The 18284-nt window shown below is 35.6% G+C and overlaps 1 protein-coding gene across 13 annotated transcripts in view; it reads right to left on the bottom strand.

Moving 5' to 3' along the window:
- LOC145681091 (ankyrin repeat domain-containing protein 10-like) overlaps positions 1 to 18284 on the bottom strand; it is a 180072-nt gene that overhangs the window by 75916 nt on the left and 85872 nt on the right. For all 13 annotated transcript variants that reach the window (XR_014130725.1, XR_014130726.1, XR_014130724.1 and 10 more), the window contains 3 exons: positions 11791 to 11882; positions 7631 to 7740; positions 3584 to 4018 (listed from right to left, as the gene is read on the bottom strand). Coding sequence is in view for 8 of the 13 variants with exons in the window: in XM_081752473.1 (XP_081608599.1) it covers positions 3584 to 4018; positions 7631 to 7740; positions 11791 to 11882 (637 nt within the window). In the remaining 5 variants the exon portion in view is untranslated. The remainder of the gene's footprint in view (positions 1 to 3583; positions 4019 to 7630; positions 7741 to 11790; positions 11883 to 18284) is intronic.

The following is an 18284-nucleotide window of genomic DNA, read 5'->3' as shown; positions in this document are numbered from 1 at the left end:
CATTCACCATCCACCTACGACTTCAGACCTCTACTGCTCACGACAGCAGACGTTTAGTTCTAGCGCCATTCTCCAAATGGCAGTGGCATTTCTACTTCGGTTCGATACAAACTGAAAAACCTTCTTTATGCCGGCTAGCGTATTGTTACGAGTTCGATATATTCAATGTTGTGGCACGGCCAATATTCCTTCGCACAATCCTAGCACATTAAAATTTAGCTTGGTACAGAGTGTCTACTAAAACTCCAAAATGATATTTCGTGATCTTTTCTTTACCAAACCATAAAATTTCGTAACATTCAAAAACTAACAGTGCTTATATTCTTTAGCACTTATCTTTATCTTATCTCTTCTTTCAAAAGCTGTTCCCTGGAGCGATAAAAAATTGGCGTCTTCTCACAGTTGAATAAACTGGTTAGATGCGTAGATCATTTCCTCAAGAGCCAATTTGGGTCAAAATTAGGCCGAATTTTCATGCATGCAATAGAACCATGCTTTGACTGCAATTTGGTAGAGTTTAAAGACGACCATAGACATTTTTGGCGGTGAATTTTGATGTTTTATAGAACAAAATTTTCTAGTCTCTACTTACATCTGTACAAATTAATAAATAAATAATAATTTTTTAAAAATCGTGACCCAAAAGCTAAATTTCTTGACTTTTATGAATGATAGACACCCTGTTGGTAGCATCAGTGAAGTAATTTACTAGTTGGTTTGGTTTTCGGCGTCCCTTTCAGCACCAAGGCTATACGAAACTTGGGACCTACAGCTTAACGCGGGATCAAACCTTATGAGCTTCCGGCGGGAACAAAACCCGGTCTCCTACACCAAAGACATGTATGTTAACAATATAGCCACGAAGAAACAAATATTTCACTAATGCCAAATGTTATGAATTACAACTCTTTAGTTCTCATTGAATCTAAGCATTCGAAACGAATAGTTTTGTGTAACTGCAAGTCTTAGAAAAAAATAGTTTAAACTAACTTTTAAACTCGACTCTCTAATAAATACAAAAAACTGCTAGCAGCTGGGGAAATGATGACAAATTCTACATGTATCAAAGTGTTTCAAAGTCAACGCCTCAGTACATAACTCATCGCCTGAATTTGGGATATGCGCAACAGCTGTTACTACTTCTGCAGCTGTGGAATAGCTGTTCAAGATGACAATAATAATAAACTGTGCATATGAACGCTGAAGTAACAGGATAGCATGGTTAGCAAATGATGCCGTAAGTGACATCTGTGTAGTCCGAGGCATAAATGGGTATAAACATCATATATGTTCGTTTATCAGGGATTTCCGAAAAAAAACTGATCACTTGGCATATAGTTTTCAGTATTGTATAGAAATGCACGTTCTCCCGACGCAAAAAAAAAAAAAAAAAAAAAAAAAAAAAAAAACACTAGAACGAATCCTGTAACAAGTGACAAATGAACTACATAGACATGTTCATCCAACTGAATAAATATCGTACGTGTCGAAAAGTTACTCTTGAGAATTAGCAAAGACAAAGCGGAACCTTGCAACAAAAAGATATCAATATTTGCTGTGGAAAGATGGACATTCATGAGCACTTCTTTCCCAAAGTCTGTGTCCGAAGTGCATGTATCCGACAAGTCACACGAGGACATGCACAGATAAATGAAGCACCCCAGATAGAGGTTTTGCAGCAGCTGAGTTTTCTTTTGTGATAAAAGTAATAAGGAGACTGCCCACGATGATGACAGTCATATTTAGCACACACGAAAATTACATGGTTTCTATTTCCTATGCACACAAATTGTACTAGTAAGACTACTAGTCATTTCAGTATTCACTGTAGTTGGAGATACACACAAAGGACCATTTCTAGCAAGTTTCCTCAAATATTTGATTCTAAATCATTAAAAACTTCATTAAAAATCTTTGTACTACTTTCAAATAGATTTAAATTATCTTGACAGATCTATACTTCAAATCAGCATTGGTAAAAGCTGCAAATTTTTGTAGTTTATACTCAATAAAGTGACATTTTCTCATGTATAGAAAGTTTCACGGGTCAAAAAGGCACAGTATTTTTCATAGTAAATGAAACTTACGTAATTTGCGAGTTTTGAATTATCAAGTTAAAACAAGTATATAGTTGAAAAGTGAATGTGCAGCATGTTTATATCTCAAACCTCCGCACTGTCCTAATATGTAAAATTGCAAGACAATTGTCGTTCAATACTTATTTTTCACTTCTTACAGAAATAAATTTAATTTTACAGCACAGAAAATATTAATGTAGCTGTTATCTTAAACTTTTTGCCATTAGAGCCAAAGAAGGCTATAGCTTGCCAATGGCATTGTGTGACTGTGCTACATCTGGCCACCTATTGAATTCTAATGTAATTATTTCAAGACTGAACTTCACTTTTAACTTGAGTAGTTCCCTAACACTCTACGTTGGTCAACGCTGAGAATGTTACTTTATTTTAATAATAATAATAATAATAATAATAATAATAAAGCATATTTCTGTGTAGTTTTTGGAGATTGCTTCAATTGAAATTTTGGCAAAACATCACTGACGGTAGTTACTTTATCACCGATTATATTAGTTGTCCTTTCCTTTTTGTTATTTAAAAAAGTAGACACCAATATTTTATTTGCTATTGTATTACTCGGTATCTTATATATATACCTGCACATTATAGTAACCGAAAAGAATAGCGTAGAAGTCATTGAACACCATCACATAAAACAGTCTAAAAGCTCTTCGCTTTGTTTTGTGTATATTTTCTCACCACCATGTGAACCACATTTCTGGCCCACAATTATTGAAGCTTTATTTTGTTATATCTTTAAGGGATGAAGTGACTAAACTACCTCAGGTTGAAATTGATCACGGTGAAGTTTTTTTCTTTTAAACTATTATGTATAATATATAATACACAAATTATTTTTTAAAAAATCAATCTTAAGGTTGTCAATTCGTGATCGTTTCCAAAGTAGTCTCTCGTTCAAATATGTCCCGAACACTCATCTTTTCAACACTTATATAAACTCAGGAACAGGCTTCAGACAGCTACTTAGGCTTGAAAGATTACGAATACACGTCTTGCGTTGACAGTATTGGAGAGCTTTGGAACAAAGAAGCATATTTACAGGTTACAAAATATGGAACATGTCTAAAGACTGTTGGAGGGAGTAGTAGTATTCCTACTCCCTGGCCCCGCGATTAGTCTCTTTGGGTGTTCAAGATAATTTCGAGAATTTGTACATACATTTTAGGCTTTCAATTAACTTTGTAAGCCAAGACAGAATTTCCAGAACATGACAGATAGATTACGGTATATTTTACATTAAATAATGCCAAATTATTGCACTTCAGGCTGATGCCATTTTCACTTTTACAAATCAAATATTGTACTAAGCAAGTCAACTAGACAGAATTTTTGGTTTGACACAAGAACGCTTTTATATAAACAGAAAAGAAATTGCACCATGCTTGCTATGTTCATAATTATTTTCGTAACAACTATATTTTATTTGCGAACGATTGTAATTTTCAAATGTAATTAGAATTGCTTTAGTCAGCTTAAAATCTTACCTTCTTGTCGCATTCTCTTGGCAGTGTCATTTGATAGATCTTCCCTTGTTCGTTTGCGACCAGCTACTGGAACGGCGTTCATTGAAACACCGTGGTCCAAAAGAATATCACCATTTTGAGGACCATGATTTAAGTGTAGACTATTATTGTTAAAATGGCTCAAAGATCCGTTTAGTGAAAATGGTACTTTATCTGAATGAAATCCATTTATACCAATCCCATTTTGTGTAGGTTTCGCAACTGCAGAAGAACCTTCGTTTGTTTCCATTTCATAATCGTCTGAATTCTGTGTCTGTGTTACAGGATGATAACCATAATAGCCATTGGAAACACTAGGTGTTTTAAATCCATTTAAGCCATTCTTTATTGGCATTTTAGCAATGTCATTTGTATGTCCATTTGGAAGACCATTCATATTACCGAATCCATTCGTTCCTGTGAAATAAAAATTGAGAAGTTAATTTTATGGCTTCAACAAATCTGTAAGTTCATTATCAAGAAACAAACGCATGACTGAATCTAGTTCTGTGTCCTAGTCTATTAGGAATACTACTACTCACCTCTCTGTTTTTAAATTTAACCATCTCTTTATGGCTCACCCAAATATCTTCGTAAGAGGCTTCCTAACTTACATTATCTAGTAATTGGACTGTTCGGTAAAGAAATTTAACTCAAAGTTTACTTGGAAAAGCTCTTAAACTGAAACCCGTCACGAGGAGGTTTAAAACCTTCGAAAGGAATTACGACGAAAGAAAGAAAGAAAGAAAGAAAGAAAACAAAAATCCCCTGACTTACCGAGCAAATACATTTCACATTCTTTTCCCGGGCTTCGTGCCTACCTAGAGTTGTCCTTTATTTGTATAGCAGACTTGAGTTCTAAACGCAAATAAAAGGAGAGTTGGCACTCTTAACCTTAAACCCTCTTGCAGCTTCTAATATTACATCCTATCAGTTTAGTGTCCTATGACTTTTGTAGCACCCCACAACTGCTGAAATGCCGGCACTGGTGTAAGTTAAATAAAATATTAAAGAAAGAAAGAAATTGGTATGTTCATTAGCAGTCTTTCCTGTCTGCAAGAACACACTACGTCTATTCTTTGTCTAATTCTGAAGTAAAATTTATTATTTCATATTTTGATGCGCACACGCAAGAAGAAAAACGTTCAATCAGAATGGGACTTAAACCATTTTCAAAATATAAATAGCAATTAAGAAATGTATTTTTATTAATACTCCAAGGTTTAAAGTTAAAAATGAAATCTTTAAGTTTTACGTCCCACGGTTATGCCGGTTAGGCTAAAGGAGACGGTAATGATGAGAAATGAATGAAATGGTGGAATGAAGAAAGTAGGAGGAAACGGGAGAACCCCGAGAAAACCCACGAGCACGGTGTTTGTCCACCACAAAGTTCACTTGGCGGGGGCTGGGATCGAACCCGGGACCGGTTTAAAGTTAAATACGAAGTGTTCCCACATTTGCGGAGACATCGACTTCATAATAACTTCTAGTTTTACAGGTTAATGGCCGACCATATCGCTTTTAGTTAACTTATGTGTGATCAGATATTAATTCCTTCACTATTTCTTCCTAGACCGAAGGTCGTTATATATTAGGTGTATCCATATACCTTACGGGATTTTTCGACAAGTGAAACACGTTGGTTCAAGATTAAACGAAAAAAATATTTACTTAAAATAAACTGTTCGTCATTAGTCACAACCTCCGTCCATCTTTCAGTTAAATTACGGATTCCTCACTTGAATAATTCCTCATAGTCAATTTTTCACTTCTTCATAAGAACTGAAGCGCTGTTCCGAGACTCCACGCTACATCACACGAAACAAGTAGTAGTCGGAACGGGCTATGACTGATGAAAACGCAGAGTGGGATAAAGCATCCCAGCTTAGTCCTTCCAACATTTCCTGGACAGGCGTAGCAATATGTAGTCGAGCATTATCATGAAGGAATACGACTCTTTTTACGTCTATTGGTCAGTTTTGTACGATTTTCCTTCAAAGCTCTGCTCAAATCTAGTAGTTGTTGATGGTAGCGGTCTTCAGAAACTGTCTGACCAGGTTTCAACCGCTCAAAATACAAAACACCCTTCTGATCCCATCAGTTGCAGAGTAAAGCTTTCTTCCCGTGGATATTGCGTTTTGCTTAAGATGTTGACAGCTGGCCTGTATCAACCTATAGTTTTTGCGTTTGGACTGTTAAAATAAATCCATTTTTCATCGCCAATAACAATTCGAAAAAGAAAATACTTCCTTTTTCGGTTGGCAATCAAAATTTGGGAAGTTGTTTTTCGTCTTCAACGATTTTCTTTCGTTTTGGATTTTTTCTAAGGTATTTAGACGTCTAGAAACAGTTGCTTGATTAACTTATAATGTTTCTGCAAGCTGCTTTTGCGTTTGAGATGCATCGTCATCCAGCAAGACTTGCAAAGTTATATGAATATACCTAATATTAATCCAACTGGCTCCCGTTCACCTCTTGATGGTCGTTACCACTGAAAATTGAATTCCACCAAATATCGAAAACCGAGACACTGCGCCCTCTTTAGTAGGCGACAAGTGTGCATTAGCAATAATATTAATTTGCTGAAGATAATTGGAAAATTCTGATTACTTCTGGTTTTCGCAACTTGAAACACAGGAATCATGAAGTGGGCATGCAAAATCATGATCAGAAATTACGAATAAGTAAGTAACAGTTTCTGTACAGGAAAAAGTGTAAAAGGTAACAAAGTAAAAGCTCATATTAAAGCTACTTTTTAACATAGGTACTAGGTGTCTCAACACATTTCTCATGGCACAACTTTCAGAATACCCTGTTCGAGTATAATGTCGTGGCAAGGATGGAATGAAAAGCCAATATTTCTGTTAAGAGGATTCATTTCTTGTTATCACTGAGTGTGAATAAAACGTATTCAAACCTTAAAAGTTCTGATGTAACAAGAAAAAAGCATATAGGAGAAAGCAACAATTTTGATGAAAGAATACCATTCTTAAAGAGAGTACTCCAGCAACTGAGGTCCAGTCACGTGGTTACTATGTGAACAGTGACTTTCTAAACTAAGTTTTCTACTTCATACAGTACACATATAGAAACCTGGGTACATTGTCTTCTAAGAAGTGTATAATATAGAATTAACACAAAATACTCTTTAATAAATAGCAGATGCTTCTTACTGAGTATACTACTTACCGAGTCTACATTTTACCGAGTATGCTTGTAAATTATGACTGATGCAATATTGAAATTATAAATAAAATGTTCTACAACTAAGGAAACTATGATCATGGACATAAAAATAGAAGTTTAATAACGTATCTCTAGATTCGCGGTTTTTGTGTAATTCTGAAATTATTGTAAAATGGAGACTATCAAAATTTGAGCATCATAGTGGTGGTACAGTACTTAAGCAACCACGATAATGACGAAACGAAGTGGTCAGTACTTTCAAATGTTGTTCACACACACATACAATTAGGTCACCAGTCAATTATGACGTCATCGGGTAGTCTACACTGGCTCTCATCTAGCTTCCGCAGTCAGGAGGAACGTTGTGAGTCTTCCTCTCCCACAAGCCACTCTGATCAAGAAAAACTAATATGTTGTTGACTGATGCTTCTTGTCTTCTTCTTTGGCTAGGTTTATTATGCTTCAGTAATTTTCACAACGATTCATCAATTATGAAGTGAAAGTTCAACTGGACTGTTCATTTGCATAACTTTTTAATATTGTTATTTCTTCCTACATAATTCTCATTAAATTTCCTAGTAAAATTGAAGTTCTTCTATTACACCTCGCTAATGCAGGCCAAGAATAAACTGACTCACACGGACACTTGCCGAGGGGAAATTTTGCGGTACTCAGAAAACAACGTTCCAATTACAACATCGTGAAACATGCTACTTAAGTTCTTACTTAGAGAATTAAAAACCTTTAAATTGTCCTCGCAAACCCACCATAAAATCTACCTATTAGAAAGAACTAAACAATCCATCTTTAATTCAAAACTGGCACCATTTTTAATTTACTCACCATTATGCATTTGCTGCTGCTGTTCGAGAAGCAGAAGATGTGCTTCAACCTGAGAGTATCCACAGCTCATTGCTAACTTTGAAGGGGTTAGTCCACTGTTACTGCAAATACTGAAGCATAAGATCATGAAAAGATGCATTACATTTCAACGAAAGGCACAAAATTCCTACTTACTTGTTAGTACTGTAAACATGTATAATATCGCTTAAATCCATGCCAGCAGAAAATCGGGAAATTTATATATACTAAAATATAATTCTACCTTATGGAAACTTAAGACGCTCAAGAATTCCTCTAGTGGACATCTTGTAAATTAGAAAGAACACATTTTAATTTCAGCTGTGAACATAATTTAGTTTGAAAGTACTGATAGTCTTAATACCATACACCGTTTTTATTCTGAATATTAAACAGAATCTAAAGGAATGTTCGGTGGAGCCATTGAAGGAAAGAAAGAAGAGGTTTAGCTTCCAAGTTCGTATCTTTTCAGGACTTGGCATACAGTGTGTCCATAAAAATACTATCACACTTTAAAGTGGTATTACATTGCTTTATCGTATAATCGTATTTAAATTAATTTGGTCACTTTGTTTACCGTTAATGTGCTTAAATCTTAACATGGTAAATGTATATGTTTTCCTATTACGTTGCTGAAGGGGGAGAGTTAAAAAACCTTCCTCTCCAGGGGGCACATAACTGAGTAGAATAAGCACATTAACGCTGTAACAATCGTTAATTGGATTTATCCTTCCGCATTGCTATGCTCATCTAACATGGTAGTAGGGCTTATTCCGTGTTTGATTCTTCTCTTACACTTTCACAAACCAACAGGTCTATAGCAAATTGACAACTTAAAGGTGACTGCTGACATGTTTACCTTCAAGTGTTTAATAGGTAGAAATTTAATATGATTCGAATGAAATGTCCTTTATTCAACAAAATATGCTATTACAGGAAAAATGCACGCGCTACAAATTACAATTACTGCCTTCAAAAGACCATTATCTTTTGTCGATATTTATGTAAAGGAATAGTTCTCTCTCTATATCATACAGAGAGAACATACTGATAAATATTAGTATACAAATTTGTAAGTGTATACGAATTACCTTTACAGGATTCGGTCCTAATCATTCTTATCAAGACTAATCGTCTGTATTGATTCTTGAGGAAAGAACAAATAAGTCTAACACAGTGCGGAAATTGAAGCACTTGGAGATGGGGGAGTTAGTGTGTGCCTAAAATATACTTGTGCTAGGGGAGTACTCTTGCAGATTAGGCGGTAATTTCTCAACGCATTCCAAAAGAAACTTTTACTCGCAGGAAAATATCCCTGTACCACTGGCGTATTTAGGGAGCTATTGGGCTTAAGACCCCCCGCACGAAATAAATTTGTTAGTTTTTTGCATTCCACGTACGTACAACAATAATCCTTCTTACGATTTCTAAGACTTTAATTGACTTTCCATATTAGTGTCGAATCCATAGTTTTCGGAACCGCTAAGATAAATGTCAACACTCCCATCTAACATTGTTCCTAAAGTCCACGTTCAGCTCCATCGGCACGGTAGATGATAAAAGGTAAAAAATAAATTATCTAAAACGACCGTCAACAGTGTCGAATGCAATTTATCTCTCTCTCTCTCTCTCTCTCTCTCTCTCTCTCTCTCTATATATATATATATATATATATATATATATATATATATATATATATATATATATATATATATATATATATATATATATATATATATATATAAGTATTCTTCTCTTGCAATTATTTAATTAAAAATGGGCCTTCTGAAGCCTACAAGAACTAAATTACATGTTAAATAGAAATGCCTACAAAACTATAAGCACCCGACACTTAAATAAAAGTAAGAAAAGCAATATGGTGTAGATTCTGATCGTAAAATGCAAGGTAACCAAAAAAAAAAGTAATTCTTTTTGACGTTTCATTAATCATACGCTCACAGAGAGGAAATGAAATTACGAACGTACTTGCCACGCAATCGGGAGTTAGTCTGACCATCGACTTTCAGTAATACAGGCACGTTGCACACACACAGCAGTCATAGCTCGTCCAGTATCGAAGAGAAACGGAGGTTTTGAAGCAGCTTGTTCGCGCGTGTGTGTGTTGTGTAAATTTGAAGTGGGTCTGTCAGCTGCCGCATCAAGTCGCCGCATATGCTAGGCATTTGGGAAGAATGTCATAAAGGAATGCACCACCAGGAATTCATTCCGTTCGGGAGATGTGAGCCTTTCATAGCAGTGGATGTTCCCATATGTTGGACGACGAGGCCCTGAAAGCAGCCATCGAGGATAACAGTGGTCTACCATGTGATGAACTTGCAGAAAGGTTCCATGTTTCCGCTGAAAATGTCAGACTGCACCTGCATGGGATAGCAAAGTAATACAAGTTAAGCAAGTGGGTACCCTTTACATTGTCAGCAGCCAATAAGGAACAACGAGTGACAACCTGTTTGATCTTGCTCACTCGCCACCTAAACACACCCATCTTTGATCGTTTGCTCACTGGTGACGAAAAGCGTACCAGACATTGGTTGTCGCCTGTTCCTCACACCTCAAGATCACCTCTGCACTCACAAAAAGGCTATGCTCTATGATGAAATTGTCGGCAAGTGGTGTGTTACGAGCTCTTTCCACTTGGTTAGACCACCACTGCTGACCTCTACTCTCACCAGTTGCAAAGGGTGCACCATGCTTTGCGGCAGAAGAAACAGGCATTGGTGAATCGCAAGTGTGTGCTGTTTCTGCACGATATTGCCAGGTCATATGTAGGGAAGAGGGCCCGGGAGACCATTTACCAACTTGGCTGGGAGACAAGTCATGCACCATATTCACCGGACTTGCGCCACAGATCACCTGTTTCATTTCTTCGACAACCATTTCCGTGAGCAGGAGACCTGCGGAACACATTCACGGACCTCCTTGCATCCACGACCGCCGAGTTTTATCACCAGGGTACTGGGCACGTGCAGGAACGTTGACAAAAGGCGTTGTATGCTGATGGAGATTACTTCGAAACCTAAAAAGGTACACCATCCATGGTATTCCTCTTCATTACTGAACTAAAACTGGAAGAAGTTTTTTTTTTTTTTTTTTTTGGTTACCTCGTACTTTCACTTGTATTTGAAGTTTACATGGTTGTTTTCAAAAATGTAAATTTATAACAAATACTGAAAACAATACCTAGTTCACAACCAAATATAAAAATCTATATCTAAAATTTTGTTGGCTGAAATTTGACAATGTATCTTTTGAAACATGTAACTAGATCTGAAGAAATAAAGTTTTTTTTTTTTTTTTTGTTATATAGTCCGATCAATAGTAATCTCATGAATAGAAACTAATTAAAAAATAAAAAAAAAACCCAACGTAACCAGATTACGGAGTTTTCGTCGAGTACCTTACCATATGCATATAACGCGCACGATCAAAGGACAAGAGAATGACGAGTAGATACCGAAGATATAATTATGAATATAGAAATTAAGTAGATTAATAAAATAAAGAAATTTTTATTGAGATTTAGAATAGAAGTAACGTACAACAGCAATCAGAAAAATATTAATACTACTGATCACAGTGAGTTGTAAAATTAATTTTTGGAGTAAGATGATTCCAAGTGGATTACAGATTTAAAAAAGGCAAACAATTAAGTGTAACTTGAGATATGAAAATTGTTGTGATTTATATATTACATAAGAACGAAAGATAATAATATAATAGTCTATTTTTTAAAAACTAAGTAACCACCACCAAGACTGATTTTTTAAGCAAGCAGGAAGAAATGAGTTACAGGAATGGAAAAAGAAAAATTTACATTTGTACACATGCTATGAATCTGTGACAATGTAATCACGTTCATGGTAAACGTAACATTTGGATAGAGTACATACTACAAAGATACTTGTGTAGAAAAGAATACTGTAGTGATGACCCCTAGTTCAAAAGCTGTTTCCATATGCAAATATGTTTATTTTATAAGGTTATACGAATTTCCAGCTACTACATAATGTATTGTTTTTGAAGCTTTCAACTATAAGAAGGTACCTTTGTTGAACTGAGTAATTACGAGCACTAATGGGTTAAAATCAATTTTAAATAATTTCAAACTTAAAAAGTTGACTTACTCTAACTTTGCCCCACGAGAAACAAGAAGATTAATACATTCTATTGACTTCGTTCGTGTAGCTTTATGCAGAGCTGTCTCTCCCAAATAGTCCTGCAAAAGAATAGAGAAAATTACCATATATAATACTATTAAAACCTGGGAGCACACTATTAAATAGTGGAGTCCCGACAATCCGAACAGATGCGGGAGGAAAACTTTATCATTATTATTGTGGCGAAAATATGCAGTTTTAGGAAATTAATAACTAAAAGGATGAAAATGACCGCATGTTTTCGTAGAAAACAAAGTAAACTTTCGTTAAATGCAGTTTTTTTTTCCTTTAATATCTGTATATTAAAGCCTAATAGCCTAATAGCCTTACGCCACATTACGACAATTACACAAAGTTTGCAATAGAATAATAGAATAAGAATAGAATAAATAGAAATAGAATAAGTTTTTCAATCATTTTAAACATTTTTCCAGTACAGTACATATATTGTGGTCAGAAAACCTCTTTTGAAATACTATATGCTATGTATTACAACACAATACACCCGTTCACCCGCTTCAAACAGCGATTTTACTATTATTCCGGCTAATTCGAACAGGGTTCGGTCCCAATTAGTTCGGATTAGCGGGACTTCACTGTACACATGTTTCACATTAAAAGGATTGTTGATTAAAGGAAACTCCCAACTGACTCAACTATTGGAAAATACCTTTGTATTCAACATCCAAACAGAAGTATCGAGCTTCTGGAACTAGCCAGTAAAGTGTACCATGGACGTAGCTATTAAGTTATAACATTTCCACAGAATCATTACACACGCTGTGTTATTCACCTCTCAGTAGAAGTGTCACTATCAGCATATGACTGATAAATACTATAAAATTCAAAATTAATGTAGTTATATATTTATAATGTCCCGTGAAGTGTTGAAATACAATGCATGTGCCTGGCCACCCTATTGCAGCACCTCTACAGGCTACGTAAATAGGTTAGAACCTGCCAATGAGCAGAACATCCCTACAAAGAGTTATTCAATAATGTAATAAATGTCACTCGAATGTGAAGAATATTATGCAGCTACTCTTTTCAAAGAAAAGTGGCAAGGTCAGTATCATTTAACATAAAGTTTTTAATGAAGTTTGTCCTTGTAACACTTGCAATGTATTAACCCTTTTAAGATATATCGTAATTTTTACTACGAAATGATAGTGTCTTCAAAATTCGATTAAAAGAGAACTAAGAAAGTTATTAAGTTCCGGACTTTTTAATATTATTATTATTATTATTATTATTTTACAAGACAGGAGGCATTGAAGAAAGCCTTGGAGGGATCTATACGCTTCAGAACGTCGGAACATAGGGGGTATGACGTCATCACTTTACAAATTCCCTTTATTTAGTGAGGTCTAACTTCAACATTTTTTGGTGAGCTTCTCTTCAACCCTAGATTTCTGAAGTTTTACACAAACAATCAGTGGATCCTTTAGTTTTTATCTCAATTTTTTTCGGATCTCTTCGTTAACACAGAAGGGAGGGGGGGTTCAGAGGACTAAAGGGTAAAAGAGGGATATTTCTTGACCAAAAATCCCACTTTCACGATTATTGCTCTGCTCGGGTACATGATAGGGACATCTCAGTTAATACTTTTTGAAAGCCTACTCGATTCTGGACAAAACGACGAATGAATAATCATTCTACGATAATTAGGAACGTATCAGGGATTTTTTTTTTTTTCATAATATCCTTTTTGTTACTACTGTAATTTGGAGCGCTTTGCCAGCTTTTCCCACATGGAAAAATATTTTTCCCGCCCTTAGTATTGAAGACAGGAGATTGGTATTTGTCACAAGTAATTAGTACCACAAATACTATTTTTGCAAGTGATTTCCAGATCTGTATGTTTACCCAGGGCGGCGCCAGAGGGCCACAAAATCGGAAAAAGGGATTTTTTCACAAAAATCCCTATTTTCCTTAATTTTTCCTTAGGGATGTACAGGAAATTCTAATTTGTCACAAGTAATTAGTACACTACGTAGTATTTTTCAAGAATTTTTTAGGTTTGTGCGCAGACCCGGGGGGGGGGGGGCTCAAGGGCCCCAAACTTTGAAGGTTTTTTGTCCAAAAAAAATCTCGATTTCCCCTAAAAAAAATTCCCTCAGGTACATGATAGGGACATGCGAGTGGTACTATCTGAAAGCCTACTCTATTCTGAACAAAATGGCGTATGAATCATAATCCTACGATAATTAGGGATGGTGCTCTACCTTCTTGACAAAGTCAACAAAAACTCCTAAAAAGTGTTAAATATCAACAAAGATATATTCTTTGTGTTTTTCGTTTTATGACGTAAGCATGTTTGTCATGAAGATAAACCACTATTCAAAAAACAATCTCTCACGGGATACTTTCAAGTCCCACTGTAATCGTATTTACAGTACGATGGTAACCAAGTTATCATTAGGTATCAGATCAATATTTTACTGACTTCACAATAAACAGTAACGATAATACAAAATCCACCATTTTAGGGGGCGACAGAAATTCACCCAATGACAGAAGGATGAAATGAAAAAAAAAAAAAAAAAAACTTTCGGAAATATATATTCATCGATTCCCAACATGTACTCTTCTCGCGAGAGCCGAAATAAAAGATATCCCCGTCGAACATTAGGAAAGGAATAATCATGATGGTGATTTACTGATGTGAGGTGGCATGATTGATGATCTCACCGATCTCAACATTATTGAAGTGGTTCTTTAATCACGTAAGATACATGAGAACTGGGAGAAGCATGTGACTAGTTTCAGGGTATTATTGGTCCTGAATTAATTTTGCTCGAATACACAGATCTGCCCTCGTCCGTGAGTGACTTGCTAATCATGGTACTGGCCAACTAGGTATAAGAACATCTTTCCCAGAGGCCTACGTAAGTTTAAAGTAGCTCTTCGGAAATAACTGATTATTGTCTGCGGGTCTCACCAATAAACTTATTCTAATTACAGATAGATTGTATGGGACTTATATGGGTTTAGTGCCATCTCCCTCCTTATTACGTTCACCTTTCACAATTTGAGACTTGTGACGAAGGCGTAAGTTCCTTCCTTTAGTTCGTTTTGTTTAAGTTTTAATGTTGTCAATATCCTTATTTTGCATTATTTCGCGTGCGGCAAGTACGGCATTTGTAACGAAATACTCCGCGTATACTTCGATCTATACAGTCTGCAAATGGTGTCTATAGTATCTTAGTTGGCGGAGATCCGCATGCTGAGGTAAGTCTAAGATGTGTGAAACCGACTGGATCAGCCACCTAAGGTCCTATTCGTAGTTCTGAATAATGCACACTGGAAACTTCTTTTCCACGGTGGACCTTAGAAACTAACGCTAGACGGGCAGAAAGAAGGGTTGATCACTAACATACTTGGAAAGTATTGTGGCCCTCACTCTCCGAATTGAGATTGCATAAGGCAATGATCTAAATCACATGCAGGTAGAGAGAATTAAAGCAGTCGGAAGTTATGGACTCGATTGTCACTTAAAACTGACCACTGCCATGTAATAGTGCGAAATTTCTCATCACAACTGAAGATTCATAAGAGCTGAAAGCAGATAAATTGGAACATCTGTATTACGCGAAATAAGCAAAAGAGTAATTGAAGTGCGGATACTTATTCTATTACTGAAGATCAGTGTGGGACTAAGCAGACAATTGGATTTCTCGTCAACGAAAAGCTCAGTGGCGGGTCTTGAGGGAAGTTACAAAGGTTATTTACTTTCTTAACTTGTAGCATTTTATTTTTTAACGGAAGTGACTTCCCTCTAATGGAAGAACTGATGAACAAGGTGTATTATTAAGCTCTCTCGAAGATAAAAATTACGAAGATTCAAACATGCTCTTACAACAAACAATTCAGAAGAGGAAGCGGAAGAATTCTATGGAGAAATTAGCGAGTTTAATAACAGACGAAACAAATTCGTAAAAACTAACATAGGAGACTGAAGTCTGAACCGGATAACAAGAGGATCAGATCAATGTGAAATTTCGAATATGGCGAACGAGAGCAACTTAAATCTTAAGAGAATTTTCAGAAGTTTAGAAGATGTATGTTATTAATTACTTCGAGAAACAGCCTCACAGAAAATAGGCATGGGGACATCCAAGTAGAACAAGTGAAATTGACTGGATCATAGAAAAACTTAAGACACATGAATTGAAGACTGCATATCCTGAACAGGTTCAACAGAAAGTGTAACTCATTCGAATGGTAAGGTGTAAGAACACAATAGGAAGGAAAAAAGCTTGTAGGACGATAGCAACGTATAGACTGCAAAATTCTTGAAGAGCGTAACATATTTTAAATGAAACTAAAGAACCATTTCGCCATATTCGAAAGAGGATATGGACATTTCAAGAACTTTTTTTTTTCTGACAACACACTTTACTGAACGTCCAGGACATCGTGACATATTTGTTTGATATTTTTAGTATAAATAATAATTAAATAATATAAATAATATCTATTGTTATAATGAAACCAATTAGTTTTTATAATGACTATGTAGCACGAGTATTATTGCTGCCGCTGGAGGTGCTGACTGATACAGTGTCTCGATTTTAACTAATTATTATTAAATTCATGAGTTTTAAATTCTAAAATTTCGCGACACACTTTAGGGAACTGCGTAATACAGATGTTCCAGTTGATCATCTTCCCAGCGACGCATCGGTTGAGAACCACTGCTCTTGAGTACGAGTTTAAGATTTTCTCTTAATATATTGAACAACAGACTTTTGGATTTAGAACAAATAAGAGCACAGCGGTTCAGATCTTTATCGTAAGACAGTTATTGGACAAGCATGCTGAGCATAGCCTGGAAATACACCTTGTCTATAGATATTACGCAACCCTTTGCTATTATGATTAGAAAACTATACAAAACAATACTTCACGTCGGAGTAGCGATAAAGCTACATAGATTAATGATAGTGATCGAATAATACATTTAAGTCAAGGTGAAAATAATAAAAAGGAACTAAACAAGGAGATGCCCTATTTTGGATCTAGCTACGCGATGAAGGATAATGATTAGATACTATATTCTTCAAATCCAGCCAAATCTCTGTATACGAGGTTGATATTGTCATATCTAAAGAAAGATTAGTAAAATTGAATGAATACAGCTACAAAAGGTAGGAAGTACTACAAGAATTAAAACAAGACAATCTTAGCAAAAAATATACCGTCTAAAGATAAGAAATTTATGATAATAAATCGTGAAAGACAAAATCAATCACATTACGAACGAACAAACTGACAAAACATCACAATTATTGACTAAATACAAATAGGGTGGTCATTTCTTGCGACTGTACATTGTAGAACTGCATAATATGAATTTCAAAATTACGCACTGAATATGTCGAGTAACCGTTATTGTTCTCTAATTAATATCAGTAATAGTTTTGATTTCCAGCACGAATTAGCTCTGAAATAACGTGATACTTTTTTTTTTTTTTTTTTTTTTTTTTAAATAAACAAGACATTTCGCCACTGTTCAGGATTATATGTTACAAACATACAAGTTAAATAACGGCAACACTGACAACGAGGTCGGTTACGGCACTCGTTCCCGTTATATGTAGAAGGCGTGACATCCAACCACGAAGCAGAACACGCAACTTACTGTCAAACAATTTACTAAGTTCTCACGCTCGCTCGCAAGTACACTGTTGTCCCGCTTTCACTTTCAGACAGAAGACTTTGATTAGGCTATACCACCCGGAACAAACAACCGCTTCCGGCACGGTTAAAATTACAATTAATTATCATTCAAATTTTGTAACTCATAAAAATTAAAAGCATTTAACTTATTTTCATATGTAAAAATAATCATGCAACATATTCGGCTAAGAACTATTAAGCTTCCAAGAAGTTGAAGTCACTGGGTAAAAGATACTATGATGCGAATGCGAAGCAACATTTGAGTTATCCGTATTTCACGAATTCTCTAGTTTTAGGGATATTTTATACGGCAGCTGTCACTAATGGAATAAAATGCATCAAGACTTAGGATAACAGATCATTTACAATTTAAACCTCTTTCTTCGCGAACAAATCGACCCACCAATAAGTTGTGATCAATTCTCCCTTCGCCAACTAATGATCTTTCGAGTACGAACGCGCACACATACTGTACCTATACCTACAATGCCATGTGCTCAATAAGGTTTACGGGAAGCATGCGAAAACACTATTAGAGTGTGTGTTCAGATATCTTTTGTTCCCTTTTGCACTGTATTATTTTATTTATTTATCTGCCATCAACACAATAGGCATAAGCCCAATTATAGTGTTGGTGTATTACATAATACATTTACAATACTCTTCTTCAACAGAGTTCATATTACATATGTATTTCTTTCTGTTCGGTACATATTTTGTTATAAGTAGAGCACATTCTCCAGATTGGTGATTTCAACAATACTTTGGTCCTTGCTTTT

The sequence above is a fragment of the Thermobia domestica genome, chromosome 3, assembly GCF_964235325.1.
Source record: "Thermobia domestica chromosome 3, izTheDome1.hap1.1, whole genome shotgun sequence".
Classification (NCBI taxonomy): domain Eukaryota; kingdom Metazoa; phylum Arthropoda; class Insecta; order Zygentoma; family Lepismatidae; genus Thermobia; species Thermobia domestica.
Note: the sequence above shows the minus strand (reverse complement) of the source record. Positions and strands in the feature narration are given on the sequence as shown.